This window comes from Malus domestica, chromosome 09, assembly GCF_042453785.1.
Source record: "Malus domestica chromosome 09, GDT2T_hap1".
NCBI lineage: Eukaryota > Viridiplantae > Streptophyta > Magnoliopsida > Rosales > Rosaceae > Malus > Malus domestica.
Genome location: NC_091669.1, coordinates 745,111 through 760,060, shown reverse-complemented (window position 1 = coordinate 760,060; position 14,950 = coordinate 745,111). Strand labels below are relative to the sequence as shown.

General features: G+C 38.3%; 3 protein-coding genes across 7 annotated transcripts; 2 read left to right on the top strand and 1 right to left on the bottom strand.

The window, feature by feature from the left end:
* On the top strand, positions 1-2,724 carry LOC103442139 (F-box/kelch-repeat protein At3g27150-like). 2 transcript variants are annotated; one of them, XM_008380895.4, is made up of 2 exons: positions 1-407; positions 976-2,724. In XM_008380895.4, exon 2 carries the CDS (start codon positions 1,049-1,051, stop codon positions 2,360-2,362), a length of 1,314 nt encoding a protein of 437 aa, XP_008379117.3. In that variant the 5' UTR covers positions 1-407; positions 976-1,048; the 3' UTR covers positions 2,363-2,724. The 2 variants fall into 2 exon arrangements, with proteins under 2 accessions (XP_008379117.3, XP_028963473.2); XM_029107640.2 differs by having other exon boundaries at positions 1-514.
* A 5,671-nt stretch (positions 2,725-8,395) lies between these two features.
* Positions 8,396-11,151, top strand: LOC103442138 (F-box/kelch-repeat protein At3g27150-like). 4 transcript variants are annotated; one of them, XM_070827354.1, is made up of 2 exons: positions 8,396-8,667; positions 9,438-11,151. In XM_070827354.1, exon 2 carries the CDS (start codon positions 9,469-9,471, stop codon positions 10,786-10,788), a length of 1,320 nt encoding a protein of 439 aa, XP_070683455.1. In that variant the 5' UTR covers positions 8,396-8,667; positions 9,438-9,468; the 3' UTR covers positions 10,789-11,151. The 4 variants fall into 4 exon arrangements, with proteins under 4 accessions (XP_070683455.1, XP_070683454.1, XP_070683452.1 ...); XM_070827353.1 differs by having other exon boundaries at positions 9,421-11,151; XM_070827351.1 differs by having other exon boundaries at positions 8,396-8,675.
* A 730-nt stretch (positions 11,152-11,881) lies between these two features.
* LOC103442136 (large ribosomal subunit protein uL22y-like) lies at positions 11,882-13,967 on the bottom strand. Its single transcript, XM_008380892.4, has 7 exons — positions 13,833-13,967; positions 13,707-13,743; positions 13,554-13,594; positions 13,175-13,405; positions 12,976-13,078; positions 12,807-12,874; positions 11,882-12,187 (listed from the first exon to the last, which is right to left on the bottom strand). Exons 1-7 carry the CDS (start codon positions 13,833-13,835, stop codon positions 12,119-12,121), a joined length of 552 nt encoding a protein of 183 aa, XP_008379114.3. The 5' UTR covers positions 13,836-13,967; the 3' UTR covers positions 11,882-12,118.
* Positions 13,968-14,950: the final 983 nt, after the last annotated feature.

Sequence of the window (14,950 nt, the reverse complement as noted above, 5' to 3'; positions counted from 1 at the left end):
TCTCTCTCTCTAAAAATGTTGGTGATGGTGTTGTGGTGGTGATGATAACTAAAATAATATTGTTGGTGTATTATAATCCCTGCACCAAGCAAATGGGGAGTCATATTCAACTCCAAGTTGAATTCTCTCCCTTGCTGCCATCACACTGCTTCTACTTCATTTCCTCTTCCACTCTTACCATCCATTTTTTTCTCTGTGCCTTGATGGCCTCCCTCCTTCCATCCTTTCTCTCTCCTCTGATCCTTCTCTCTCCTCCTTCGCTGCTGCTTCAATCACTTGGTTTTCTTCTCGCCCGCACAAAGTTTGATCCTTAGAGATTAATTGGGCTGAGAGACCACACACCACCACTTTTCATTTTTTTCATTTCTTTCATTTTCTTTGCTTTGACTTTGAAGGTTGATTCCCTGGTATTACTTCTCTTTCTTCCCTACTTTTTTTTTTTTTTTTAATTTTCATTGGTATCATCTCTCTGCAATATTTATCTTCTGTTTATCTGCAGTCTGCTCAATTTAAGGTACTTTTCTGTATATATATGTTGCTTTCTGTTTACTGATATTGATCAAAACTTCTATTTGGGTAAATTAAATATTTGTAATATTATTTGAGGCATCTCTAGTTGTCTTCTTATATTTGTGGGTAATTTTCATATTACTTCCATTCTCTATCATTTTTTTCCGAGTATCCATGGACAAAAACAAAGAAAGGAGTGCGGAAGAAGAAAATGAGTGGGAAAATCGCAACCTGTAATTTATATGTTTGAAAGGCAGCTTTGTTTCAAGTAAAATTTTCAGCTTTTTGCCCTCGGAGAATAAGATTCTTCTTAAGAAAATGAAATTACTGCCCAGACTATTGTTTCTTCTAATCATTAATTTGAGTCGTATTGCTTTCTTATTTATTTATTTGTTTAATTATGATATGATTAGTGCACATAGTGATCTAATTTATGATCATCATTTCTTGGATTTTGTTCTCCAGTTCTCTGAAATCGCCAAGAATTCAAAGGTTTGAGGGTTTGAGGGTTTGAGGGTTTGAGGGTTTGAAGGAGTCAATGTCCAGAGAAAAAGAAATGGAGGGTACTGCAGCAGAAGAAGGAGGAGGAGAAGAAAGCAGGGGGTTGTGTAGAGATGAATGCAATAATAATGTTCTCAGTTGTAAGAAATGGGTGTTTGCTAGTAATAATGCCGGAGAAAAGCTTGGAGATCAAAGCCTGAGCCACCGTGAATTTAAATATCCACGACAGCTTAGGCTCGAAGTTGTTGGTTCCGGTTCCTTAGGAACTGTGCCACGTAAACCGCAGGATGCAGATTATACAATTCCTCCCCTCATTGATGAGGTGGAGGCTTTGATCTTAGCCAGGGTGCCGAGATCAGAGTACCGGAAGTTTTGTACCATAAACAAGCGCTTTTTCGCGCTGTTGAAGAGCGGTGAGCTATACAAGATCAGGGCCGAACTTGGGATTAAGGAGCCCTCTGTGTTTGTGTCGCAACACGGGGAAAATACGTGGTGGGAATTTGACAGGCAGTTCAGGTTTTGCAGGAAGCTCCCAATCCTACCATCGGATTCGTGCTTCACGTCAAGCGACAGGGAGTCCCTTTGTGCAGGGACTCATCTCCTGGTGTCCGGCAGAGAGATAGAGGGTGTTGTTGTTTGGAGGTATGACATGGAAGCAAACCAATGGGGCAAGGGTCCTAGCATGATCAGTCCGAGGTGTATGTTTGCTTCTGCAACATGTGGTTCCTACGCATATGTGGCCGGCGGGATGGGATTGGCAAGTGATTGGAAAGCCATGGATTCTGCTGAGAGATACAATCCTGGGACTAAATCATGGGAGCCCCTTCCAAACATGGAGCGAGAGAGGAGGAGCTGCTCCGGCTGTTTCTTGGACAACAAGTTTTTTGTGATTGGAGGGAAAGATCGGCATGGAAGCGATCTATTCTGTGCAGAAGCCTTTGATATTGAGAAACACACATGGGAACTCATCCCGGACATGCTAGAAGCTGACTGGACAACTCTAAGCAACCCATCTCCACCACTTATTGCGGTGGTGGCCAACCAGCTCTACTCTCTGGAAACTTCCACAAATGAGCTCAAGGTGTATTTGAAGCAAAGCAAGGCATGGAAGAAGTTGGGAGTCGTTCCAGTAAGAGCTGACGCTACTTCCGGATGGGGTGTAGCCTTTAAGTCGCTCAGGGACGAGCTACTTGTCATCCAATCCTCATTAGATTCATATGCAGGAGGCCCTGCCCTCATATACACTTGCCGCCCTGATCCAACTGCTGATGAATTGCAGTGGCAAGCTCTTGAGCACGGCCACAGCCGCCCTACCCGCTTCATAGTTAATTGTTCCGTCATGGCTGCTTGAATGCGGTTAACTTAAACCCTAGAAGGTGTGATTTCTGCCTAGGTAGCCGTTTGACGTGGTGCATTTAAATTCCACCCTTCTTTGGTGTCATGGTAATAACTATAATAGTCATCAACTCCCCAGAAACGGTAAAGGAATAAGAACTATCATGTTAATGGACATACATAATGCAGTGCAGGCAGATGATCAATACGCTTCAACCGGGTTATTCTATTCCACCTCTTAGAAGGCTTTCCACGAGTACAAACTAGTGTTCAATTTTCCACATGTTTTTCGGTGTTTGTTGTATTATTATTAATGTGCGCGTCTCCCTCCCAAGTCCAAACCTTGTTATCTAATGGAGCTTTCTGAGTTTTTCTTTACTTCTATCTCCTGCATAACTTGTGCACGTGTGTGTTCAACCACAGAAAACAGAGGATGTAACCTTGAACTCGTCCGTCCTTAGTTTTTTTTTTTTTCCACAGAAAACACTGTTGTCAGTTTCGACAAAACGTTGACAAATCTAGCTTTACAGAGATGCACGACTACTCTGAAAACCGAGATGGGAAACAAAATTTCCAAATAAACGAAAACCAAATTTACTCGTGACTATTATGGAAAAAAAATGAAAAAGAACACATGATTTGAGAGGAAGAGAGCGAGATGAAGACGGACAAAAGTGGGGGACAAACCCAAACTAAAAGGTAAAACGAAGAAGACGAAATCGAAGCATAGAGATAAACGATGATCGACGGGTGGCGAGCATGGGCAAAACCGCCGTTTAACTGTACAAAGCAGGCAACCAAGAAGAAATGAAGGCCATTTCAGCCACATTACACTGTTAACGAACAGTGCCGGAAAACTGAGTTTTAGTATATGTTTTTATTTTATTTTTTTGTAGGTTGAAAGAGTTTTAGTATATGTATAATATACGTTTGGCTAAATTGGATTAATGGTTCCCGTGATGAGAGGGTAATTGGAAGATAACCCACGTGGTGAAAAAAATCGGATTCAAACTCTTGTGGTGAACTCCGTTAGGATTTAAGCTCAAAATTAACATCTTCCTCATATGTCTGTTAACCCATTCAACCTTTATAACCAAAAGAGAAAAAAACTCATTCATCCAAGGCTATGAATTCGTTGATCTATGCTTCGATTTCATTCAAAGATCTTTTGTCCATTAATCAATGAATTCCCTAAATATGCCCATTTGAGAAAGAAAAAAAGATTTCAAAGAAGATCCTTCAGCTGTCAGATTACAGAAGGATTGTGATTTTCTGCTCACTAAAAGCAAAACGAAAATGAATATTACAATTATAAACAATAGGAGGAGAAAATTGGTGATGAAAATCCAAAATACCTACTGGTATTCATTTACAAGAAACGGGTTTCTTCTGTTGGATGCGTCTATGGAGATTGAAGAAACATGAAAATGGGTTTCTCTTTTGGATGGGAGATGGATTTGGATTTTTTGGTGTCATTTATTTGATGGTAAGAATGTTGCTTCTTTGGCACTCTCTATCTCAACGCTCACACAATTTTTCTTTCTTCTTTTGCTCTTCTGATCAAAAGATTGAGGTTGCAGCTATTTAAATATGATGCAGGGAGAAAAATGCAGGACAAATTGAGATTAAACGCAGCAGACTTCGTGGTTTTAAAATCCAATGAAATCTTTGGGGGAATGGTGAGATTGTTAATTTTGGATTAACGGAGAGTTCACATACATGTTAATTTTGGGCTTAAATCCTAACGGAGTTCACCACGAGGGTTTAAATTCAAATTTTTTTCACCGCTGAGGCTATCTTGCAATTACCCTCTCACCACGGGAACCATTAATCCAATTTAGCCTATATGTTTTGAGAGATAGCTTTCGTTTTGACAGTCACCCTCCTACTATAGTCTTATCATTTCACCAGAGAGTTGTTTATCTCATGTATGAACAACTAGGTATCATTCTGATATGTTTCTCATTCAAACTTCTCATACTTCAAGTTAATAATATGCTTTAAACATCAAATGTACAATAAGTGCACCAAAATATTAATAAGGTCTATAAAAGTAATAAAAGTATATGATATATTTCTTTGAATTTCATTTGTTCATTTCAAGCTACAATAAATACAATGATATTATAATATTTTATAAAGGGTGATGCTAGAAAAATCAAATTTATAAAATCATCTTTTGTATATTACATGATGTGGCGGTTCATGGTTAAACTCATTTAAATCATTAAAAAGAAGCTCAACTATCAACTGCTATACGAGATGATTTACAAAAAATGGTCTAATAATTTAGCATGCGTCGCATTTTCTTTTTATAAGATATCAACCACGTCATTCACCTTTTGCATAACTCTCACAATGCTTTATCATCATATTTGAAGCCACGTGCTGACGTGCGTCCCCAATTCTTGGTAAATGTAGGAAGAGGATCCTCTATGGATCCACTTTCCGAGAAGAGATCCTCTCCGGATCTCTCCCACCAAATTCTAGGGATTCAAGCTCTTGAAATTTGATCCAATTGTTATAAACAGGGGGCCCCTCTAAAAGTTATAATAATTGTAGCCGTTAGATCAAATTTCAAGAGTCCGGATCTCCGGATCCCTAGGACTTGGTGGGAGAGATCCGGAGGGGATCTCTTCCCCCACTTTCCTAGCCGTTCATCGTACATCGTGCGCGGCTAGTTTTCGTCAGGTACTATTTGTGTTTAATTTTAAATTAAAAAAAAAGTCAAATGATTTCTGACTACACAATGCACGATGAATGACTAATATGTGAGGATCCCTAGGATCCCCACAATTTGAATCTGGATGGGATCCAAATCCGTAAATGCAAATCCTCTTTTACTGTTTCATTTGATTAATGTCATGTGTACTAAAGATACATTTGATGCTAAATATGATAAATATTAAGCAGACTCTCTTAAAAGTGTGATTCTTTACCGACTTTCTGTCCTCTTCTATTTTTCGCACAATATTTTAGAATATTAGCATATTAATTAATTTTAAATTGTGAGGTGACATAAAGATTATAGAAAGCTGCTCAGTATATAACTGTAAACCAATTTTGGACTAAAATAAATAAATATATATAATTAAACCAATTAAAAGATGAATGAGTGTGTCTGTCGAAATTTGTTTGCTTTTTAGTACTAAATCAAGGGCCGAAAGCTGATTAATTAAGCTCCCACTACTGCAGCCAACGCCATGCTTTGCTTTTCTCATAGTTTATTTGGAACAAAAATTATATATGACTCTGAAACGTGTTTAGAATACTAATTAGAAAATATTTTGGTGACGAAAGGCAAATCCATGATACTAATCAGTGGACAGGCAGCACAAACCCTTGATTAAAGAATGGATTAGCAGAAAAAAGAATACTTAAAAAAGAGAAAAACATTGATGGTTAATTACTGATGGCCATTAAACAACTCAGATGGGAAATTATTAACTAGCTTTATCGATACTCTAGATCAGTGCAATCCGAATAGGACCGATGTCGTGGTCCTAGAAGAATCTAGATCCTTGACGGATTCTCTTTGTGAGAATCTTGGAGATCCGTAAATCAATTCATTCATCGTACATTTTGAGGTCAAAAATTATTTTAAATACAAACAGTATCTGACAAAAACTGACTACGATAAACAAACACGATTTACGGATCCCCAAGATCCTCAGCAAAAGGATCCAGAGAGGATCTTGTTGGGTCCTAGAAATATAGCTATACTATATTAATCCAAAAAAATATTTATCAAATCTTAAATATTATTTGGTTTGAGAAGATTGAGAGATTTTTCAATGTGTTGGTAACACCACCCGATACATCAAATTTCATAATACAAATGATTGAATACTTGAAAAAAAAATTCCAACCATTTCTATTATTACGCTTGATGTATTGTGCCATATTCCCGGCACATTGAATATTTTTTTGAGAGATGTGATTGTAGCTACATTGATTAGAACGTTTATGTACTCTCTCCTATGTATGGGCTCGTTTGGAAGTACTTTTAAATTACTAAAAGCACTTTTATAGAAAATATTTTTGGATTTCATAAACACTTAAAGTACTTCTTGTAATAAGCATAAGTTGTAAGAAGTACTTCAAGTTTTTTATTTATTTATAGGATTCACTTGCGTTTTTTTTACTAAAGATTAGTTTCAAAGACATTTAAAAAAAAAAAAACGTTTTCAACTATTTCAAAAGCACTTCCAAACGAGTTCAAATCACAATTATGCTTACCTTAATTGTGATAATGTAACTTTGTTGTGGGTGCCTACATTGGCGAAGCCAGGATTTGCCGAGGGAATGGGCGAAATTCAAAAGAGTGTAATGTTCAATCGAAGCGGTTGCTTTCACATTGAAGAGTGCAAAGTTTTAAATCAATATTCATAACAGAAAATAGTCTCTTTACCAATGCGGTTGTAAGCGGTAATATCAAAGCCATGTAACAAGCTTAAATTGGTTAGGATTAGATTCTTAAAGACGTTAGGCGCTAGTTAGGCAGCGGACTGGAGCCTAGCAGCTAGGCGCCTAGGCAAGATTTAGGCAGAAGTCTAGATGGATTTAAATGAATTTCTTTTATCGTAAAATAAGCATTGAACAATATTTACATTATTTTAAAAAAATTAATACAATATTTATAATAATGTGAAAGTTTATAATAAATAAGCTAGGAGTCTTAAAAAGAGGGGAAAAAAATACATACAAGAATAATAAATAAATAAAAGAGAGAAATGGGTTAACAAACCACAAAAAAAGATGGGTCAGAAGAGAAAAAAAAATAGTGGGGAAAATATAATACTTGAGTAGTCACTGGGAAGTACTCAATTTAGGACAAGGATTGTCTGCCCTCCACTTCTGGTGCCCTTCCCGTGCCCTCCTATTTTGTGTGGTCACGGTTAAGCCACGTTAACATTTTATATTTTTTTTATAGATATAATAAGACAAAAATGAATTGTAATATAAAATATTGACGTGGCTTAACCGTGACCACACAAATAGAATGGCACGAGGAGGGTACCGGAAGTTGAGGGCAGACAATCTTTATCCCTCAATTTACTGACCAAATGATATGGGCCAATAAAGTCAGCACAGCTGTCCCTTTAATTCTTTGTTACACTTTCGCTATGTTAAGAACCAAACATATCGACCAGCCTTTATCCTGTTTTCCAAACATATGCTATCATGCTATCCAAACAGGTCTTCTCCCTCACTGAAATACTACTAGCCTTCATCCCATTATCCCAAGCCATTATCCTCTCCCACCAGGGCCACCACCCAGAAGGACGACGAGGTTGGTGACTGGTCTCTGTGCGAGGAAGTAGAAAATGGACAGCTGTGAAGTTCGTGAACAGAAAACCCAGAAAAACAGAGGGCGCCGTGAAGTTCGTGAACCATTATTTTCCGGCGAGGCGCGCGAGGGGAGTGGCGAAGACCTGGGGTTCAGTGGTGTTTCCCGGCGAGGGGAGTGGCGGCCGCCACTCCTCGCTCCCACGTGGCTTCGCCACTGGGTGCCTAGACTAGTTACAAAAGTACATTTATACATGCATATCGTATCACTTGTTGCAATCGTGTAGCTAAATGTGTTAGTTGACCTAATTCACACCATTTTGCTATGATAAAATTGGTTTTTTTAGTGTGATTGTCACAACACCTCACTTAATAATACTGATCTACTAATATTATAACACACATAGCTATTTATTAAGGAAGTTTTAACGAAAAACTTACGGTACTGTTCACTTTAATGAAAAACCATATTCAATCCTGATATTATTTACTTTACCCTTTATTTTGTCCTTATCGTTAAAACTCAAAATTTTCAAACATTTTTCATTAGTTTTCCTATTTATTAATCGGTACATCAAAGGACACCGGCTGCCACTCCTACTCACCCAGTATACAAAAGAACCATACAATACAGTAAATACTCTCTCTCTCTCTCTCTCTCTCTCTCTCTCTCTCTCTCTCTCTCTCTATCTAAAAATGTTGGTGGTGGTGATGATAACTAAAATAATATTGTTGGTGTATTATAATCCCTGCAACAGGCAAGTGTGGAGCCACATTCAACTCCAAGTTGAACTGTTTCTCCATTGCTGCCATCACACTGCTTGTACTATTTCATTTCCTCCATCCTTTCTCTCTCCTCTGATCCTTTTCTCTCCTCCTTCGCTGCTGCTGATACTGCTTCAATGTCTTGGTTTTCTTCTCCCCGCACAAAGTTTGATCTTTAGAGAATAACTGAGCTGAGAGACCACACCACCCACCACCACCTTTCATTTCTTTCGTTTTCGTAGCTTTGACTTGAAGGTTGATTCCCTGGTAGGCTGGTATTACTACTCTTTCTTCCCTACTATTTTATTTGTTTATTTTTAATTAATTTTCATTGGTTATCATCTCTCTGCAATATTTATCTTCCGTTTATATGCAACTGCCCATTTTAAGGTACTTTTCTGTGTATATATATATTGCTTTCTGTTTACTGGATATTGATCAAAACTTTTATCTGTGTAAATTATATTATTTGAGGCATCCTAGTTATCTTCTTATATATGTGGGTAATTTTCATTAACCTCTGCACAAGTGTTTGATATAATTTCCTCATGTGGGTAAATATATACCCCCATTTTCTCTTCTGCCCTCTGCCGGCTTTTTTTTTCCAGTTGTACGGTTGAATAATGAAAAGAGAATCAAGGGACAAACACACAGAAATGAGTGCGAAATGAGAAAATGAGAGTGAGAAAATTACAACCCATAATTTATATGTTTGTAAGGCAGCTTTGTTTCAAGTAATATTTTGAGCTTTTTGCCCTGCCGAAGGAGAAAATGAGAGTGGAAAAATCACAACCCGTAATCTATATGTTTGTAAGGCAGCTTTGTTTCAAGTAAAATTTTAGCTTTTTGCCCTCGCAGAATCCGATTCTTCTTAAGAAAATGAAATTACTGCCAAGCTATTGTTTCTTCTAATCATTAACTTGAGTCGTATTGCTTTCCTTTTATTTATTTATTCATGATATGATTAGTGCACATAGTGACCTAATTTCTAATGATCATTTTTTGGATTTTATTCTCCAGTCTCTGAAATCGCCAAGAATTCAAAGGTTTGAGGGTTTGAAGGAATCAATGTCCAGGGAAAAAGAAATGGAGGGTACTGCAGAAGAAGAAGGAGGACGAGGAGGAGGAGAAGAAAGCAGGGAGTTGTTTAGAGATGAATGCAATAATAATGTTCTCAGTTGTAAGAAATTGGTGTTTGCTAGTAATGCCGGAGAAAAGGCTGGAAATCAAGGCCTGAGCTGCCGTGGATTTCAATATTCGCGGCAGCTTAGGCTCGAAGTTGATGGTTCCGGTTCCTTAGGAACTATGCCACGTAAACCGCAGGATGCAGACTATACAATTCCTCCCCTCACTGATGAGGTGGAGGCTTTGATCTTAGCCAGGGTGCCGAGATCAGAGTACCCGAAGTTTTGTACCATAAACAAGCGATTTTATGCGCTGTTGAAGAGCGGTGAGCTATACAAGATCAGGGCCAAACTTGGGATAAAGGAGCCCTCTGTGTTTGTGTCGCAACATGGGGAGAATACATGGTGGGAATGCTACAGGCAGTCCAGGTTTTGCAGGAAGCTCCCAATCCTACCGTCGGATTTGTGCTTCGCGTCAAGCGACAGGGAGTCCCTTTGTGCAGGGACTCATCTCCTGGTGTCCGGCAGAGAGGTAGAGGGTGTTGTTGTTTGGAGGTATGACATGGAAGCAAACCAATGGGGCAAGGGTCCTAGCATGATCAGTCCGAGGTGTATGTTTGCTTCTGCAACATGTGGTTCCTACGCATATGTGGCCGGCGGGATGGGACTGGCAAGTGATTGGAAAGCCATGGATTCTGCTGAGAGATACGATCCTGGGACTAAATCATGGGAGCCCCTTCCGAATATGAAGCAAGAGAGGAGGGGCTGCTCCGGCTGTTTCTTGGACAACAAGTTTTATGTAATTGGAGGGCAAGATCGTCATGGAAGCGATCTATTCTGTGCTGAAGCCTTTGATATTGAGAAACACACATGGGAACTCATCCCGGACATGCTAGAAGCTGACTGGACAACTGTAAGCAACCCGTCTCCGCCTCTTATTGCCGTGGTGGCCAACCAGCTCTACTCTCTTAAAACTTCCACAAATGAGCTCAAGGTGTATTTGAAGCAAAGCAAGGCATGGAAGAAGTTGGGAGTCGTTCCGGTAAGAGCTGATGCTACTTCCGGATGGGGTATAGGGTTTAAGTCGCTCGGTGACGAGCTACTTGTCGGCCAATCTTCATCAGATGGAAATGCAGGAGGCCCTGCCCTCGAGTACACTTGCTGCCCTGATCCAACCGCTGATGATTTGCAGTGGCAAGCTATTGAGCAGGGCCACAGCCACACTACCCGCTTCATCATTAATTGTTCCGTCATGGCTGCTTGAATAAGGTTAACTTCAACCCTAAAAGGTGTATTTTCTGCCTGTCTAGCCGTTTGATGTGGAGCTTTGGGTCGAACTATTCTTTGGTGTCATGGTAATAGCTATGCATAATCGACTCCTGAAAAATGGTAAAATGGAATCATAGACATACAATGCATCACAGACGGATGATCAATACGCTTCAGCCGGTTATTTTCTATTCCACCTCTTATAAGGCTTGCCACGAGTACAGCCTAGTGTGTCTGATTTTCCACTTGTTTTTCCATTGTTTGTTGTATTACTATTAATTTGCGTGTTCCTCCCACGTCCAAACCTCGTGACATAGAACTTGGGAGTATCCAATGAAGCTTTCTGGGTTTTTCTTTTCTTCTCTCTCTTGCATAACATGTGCACGCGTGTCCAACCACAGAAAACAGAGGATGTAACCTTGAACTCGTCTGTCCTCAATTTTTCCACTAAGGACGAGTCCAGGATGACTATTTTGTAGTGTCGGTAACACTTTTTGTATGGGATGATGAACTATAAGCTTGGAATTTGCCCTTTATCAATTAACAGAGTTTAAAAAATGAACCAACTTTCCTACATTAATACCATTAAGGTTCTAAAAAAATACTAAGCGTTAGTCGGACAATAAGCAAGAATCTTGTGCCGAGATGTCCAGGCAAGGCCTAGGCTTTTTTTTTAACATTTTAATTAATTTATTATATAACATATAAATAACTATCTACTTATAAAAAAATACATAATTTGTATTAAAATACATAAATTGCAAAATCGAATAACATAACATATAAATTATAAGATATTAAAATATATTGAAAACATGAAGTATAAACATATAATAAATGTTCGTTCAAGTATTCAACAAACTCTAATAATTTATTAAAAATATAAAATGCAAATATTTTTTTTTTTTTTGCCGTAAGAGTTGCGACAAAAGCGGACACCTAGGCAGATCTAAATACTATTTCTTAATTTTTAAATCCTAGGTATTAAACGGGACAATGAGGTACGTAACAAAAAAGAATAGTAACATGGAATCACTACGTCATAAAGTATTAGTAGAGATGAACTGCTTTGGACTAGTACATGCTAATTAGCTTCAAAATATGGAATCACCACAAATTTCCACTTGCAATTAGTTCACTTAGAAAGCAAAAACGCTTAAAAACTCGTCCAGACATTGAAAAGTAAAATTGCCGAACAAACATTCAGCGACACAATTCTCAACTACAAATAACAGATACCGTAAACTGAGATATTCTGGGAAAGATAATGGAGTGGATAGTCTAGGAATACGAATGACGACCACAAACTCTTTGAAGTGCACATCTCAAGAAGAAGCACCGCTCTGCAGTGCTTGACCTTTCCTCGATTTCCTGGGAGCCAACTGAGTTTCGGCCTGCAAAATAAGCACAACGAGCTGAATTCGTATTTGAAAAACAATTCAGTAGCATAATCCAACAACTATGACAAAATAGCCTATTGGAACTCGTTTGGAAACAATAACAAACTGTGAGTAACAAGATGACTTCAGTCAACCAGCTCAAAGTTTGCAGCGTCGGCTGCATGCCTTGCTAGTTAATACCAGCACAGATGAAATGAAAAAAAGTTGGGCTCCAGTACATTTGTTCTATCGTTGACTAGCAGAGGGCTTTATTGTTGATGCACAACGGTAGAGATCCACACCAGCTTTGATATGTTTAAAATGTGAAAAGGTTTCAACCAATGACCTACTGTTTCTTTTCAGAGCTATGGTGTCCATATTTTGTGCCACCAATTTATGAGTTCAAATTCAGTATGCTAACAAACATGATAAGATCTCATTCACATAAGTATTATCGCAGCACATTAATGATATAAACCTCAGCTTAAATACTTGTTGAATAAAAACAGCTTTAAGAAACTGAATGCCATACAATGCATATGTTCGATTTATAGGCTGGATTGCACTAATCTCAAATTTGGTTTTCCTTTCAAAATTCACACTTAAGTAATTTGAGAATAAGGCTGTAGATTACCTCTTTCTTTACTGCCTCTTCTTTCTCAGACAAAATCAACTCGATATGGCAGGGAGATGACATATAAGCTGCAAAAAGATAAAACTATGTTCAACCACATGAAAAAAGTAATTCCTTCCCACCACTCAAAATGGAAGGAAAAAAAAGAGAGATATAAAAGCAAACTCACGATTTATTCTCCCATGAGCACGATATGTGCGGCGTCTCTGTTTCTGAGCCTGGTTGACCTGGATGTGAGAGACGTAGAGCGAATCCACATCAAGCCCTTTTACCTACATAATACGAAAACAGCTCAGTTTGCGTTCAATGCTAATAAAAAACATCAAGCATAGCGGCGAAAGCCAGGCCAACAAACGAGAAGCATTTACCTCAGCATTGCTCTCAGCATTCTTGAGCAAATCAAGAATGAAATTAGCAGACTTAACCGGCCAACGTCCCTGACCATTGGACTGGCGGTTCTTCGCCTGAGCAGTTCGACCAACACCGCGGCAAAAGCGGCGAAAGGGAATGGCTTGCTTGTGGGCTAAAACATCTTCCAAGTACCTTTTGGCCTTTACCAAATGCATCTTCCTGATGGCATGGGCAGTCTCTCTCGTGTTCTAAAACAGATTAACAAATCCAAATTATACCAATCGAATCCAACCAGTCCAAGCATAACACTAGCAATCCAAGATAAACAGATTTTCAACCATAAATTAAAACAAAAAAACATCAAATTTGTAAAAAAAAACAAAATTTAAAAAGTACCTTGAAATGAACTCTTAGACCCTCGCCCTGGGCCTTGCAGGCTGAGGTAAAATGCATAAATTAATTATTAATAAACAAAAAAACTATTACGAAGGAGATTCAATTCGAATTTAGAACATACAATTGAGTAAATTAAAGCAAAAAATTGCTTACACTTGGTGGGATTATCGGGCTCCCTCGAGTACTTCACCTAAGCAAATCAAGTTTGAAAATTGATCAGAATTAATTAACAAAGACGCATTTTTACAACAAAAACGAGTGTTTCTGAGAGAGATCTACCATCGCTGTTGATCGGCGGCGGAAGGAGGAGTCTGGGCGGTCAGAGGTGAATTGGGGCGAAAATGGAAGACACTTTAGGGTTTTAGCACTATAAAGCGCAAACTAGTTAAAACGCGTGGGCTGGGCTTTTGGGATGTTGGGCTAAGTCCCATCTATGTCCTTTTATATTTTTCGTTTTTTTTTTAACTTCGATGATACAAAATTTTTTTATTAACATAACTGATAAAAGTTACACCTAGAAAAGTGGGAATGGAGATCCCCGAGCAAATGGTGAGGATCCTTATGACCACACAACACGTTGTTGGATTTTGATCCAAAGGTTACAAATAGGAGGATCTTTCTAAAAGTTATAATAATTATAACCGTTGGATTTTGATCCAACGGTCGTGTTATGAGGATCCCACCATTTGCACAGGAGGGTATCCAATTCCAGTAAAGTGAAACGAAAACTTTAACCATCTATATCTATTTGCTCACCTTTATGGCGTGTTTACCAAACAGGAATGTAATGGAAAAAAACGAAATCGCATTCCTTCTGAAGCATTCCAGCATTTACTAACATATAAGGAATGAAAAGGTAAGTGGGGCCCACATAAAATCCATAATCGAATTCCCCAAAATGGAGGAATCGAACTCCTTAGATGTGTGTTGTATTTGAGTTTTGGAAGAGGGAGGGAATGTGAATGCATTTTTTCTACCTATTATGCCCTCTTAAGATTTTTAAAATTTCAACTTTGCACACAACAAACCCACTGCTTTACAATTTTGGAATAAGGGTAGTATAGTAAGCACACAACAAACCCACTATTTATATTTCGATTCCAGAACATTTAAGTAAACAGCTTCAACAAGAATCTAATCCTAACTTCTTTTTCCAACTCCTTCTCAATTTAATTCCTCATATTTTCATTACGGTTACGTAAACGCGCCATTAGTTTAACTTGAAAAGAAGAGTAAAACACAGTGATTGATTGTCTTCAATCCACTCCGTTCCAAATTTGGTTTTATTTTCAATTAATTTTGTTCTGAGTTTTAATTCTCTTTTTTTGCTAGTTTAGTTTAAAGTAGTAATATCGTTTGTAAATGAGTAGATTATGTAGTAAAGTGTAAGAACTCGT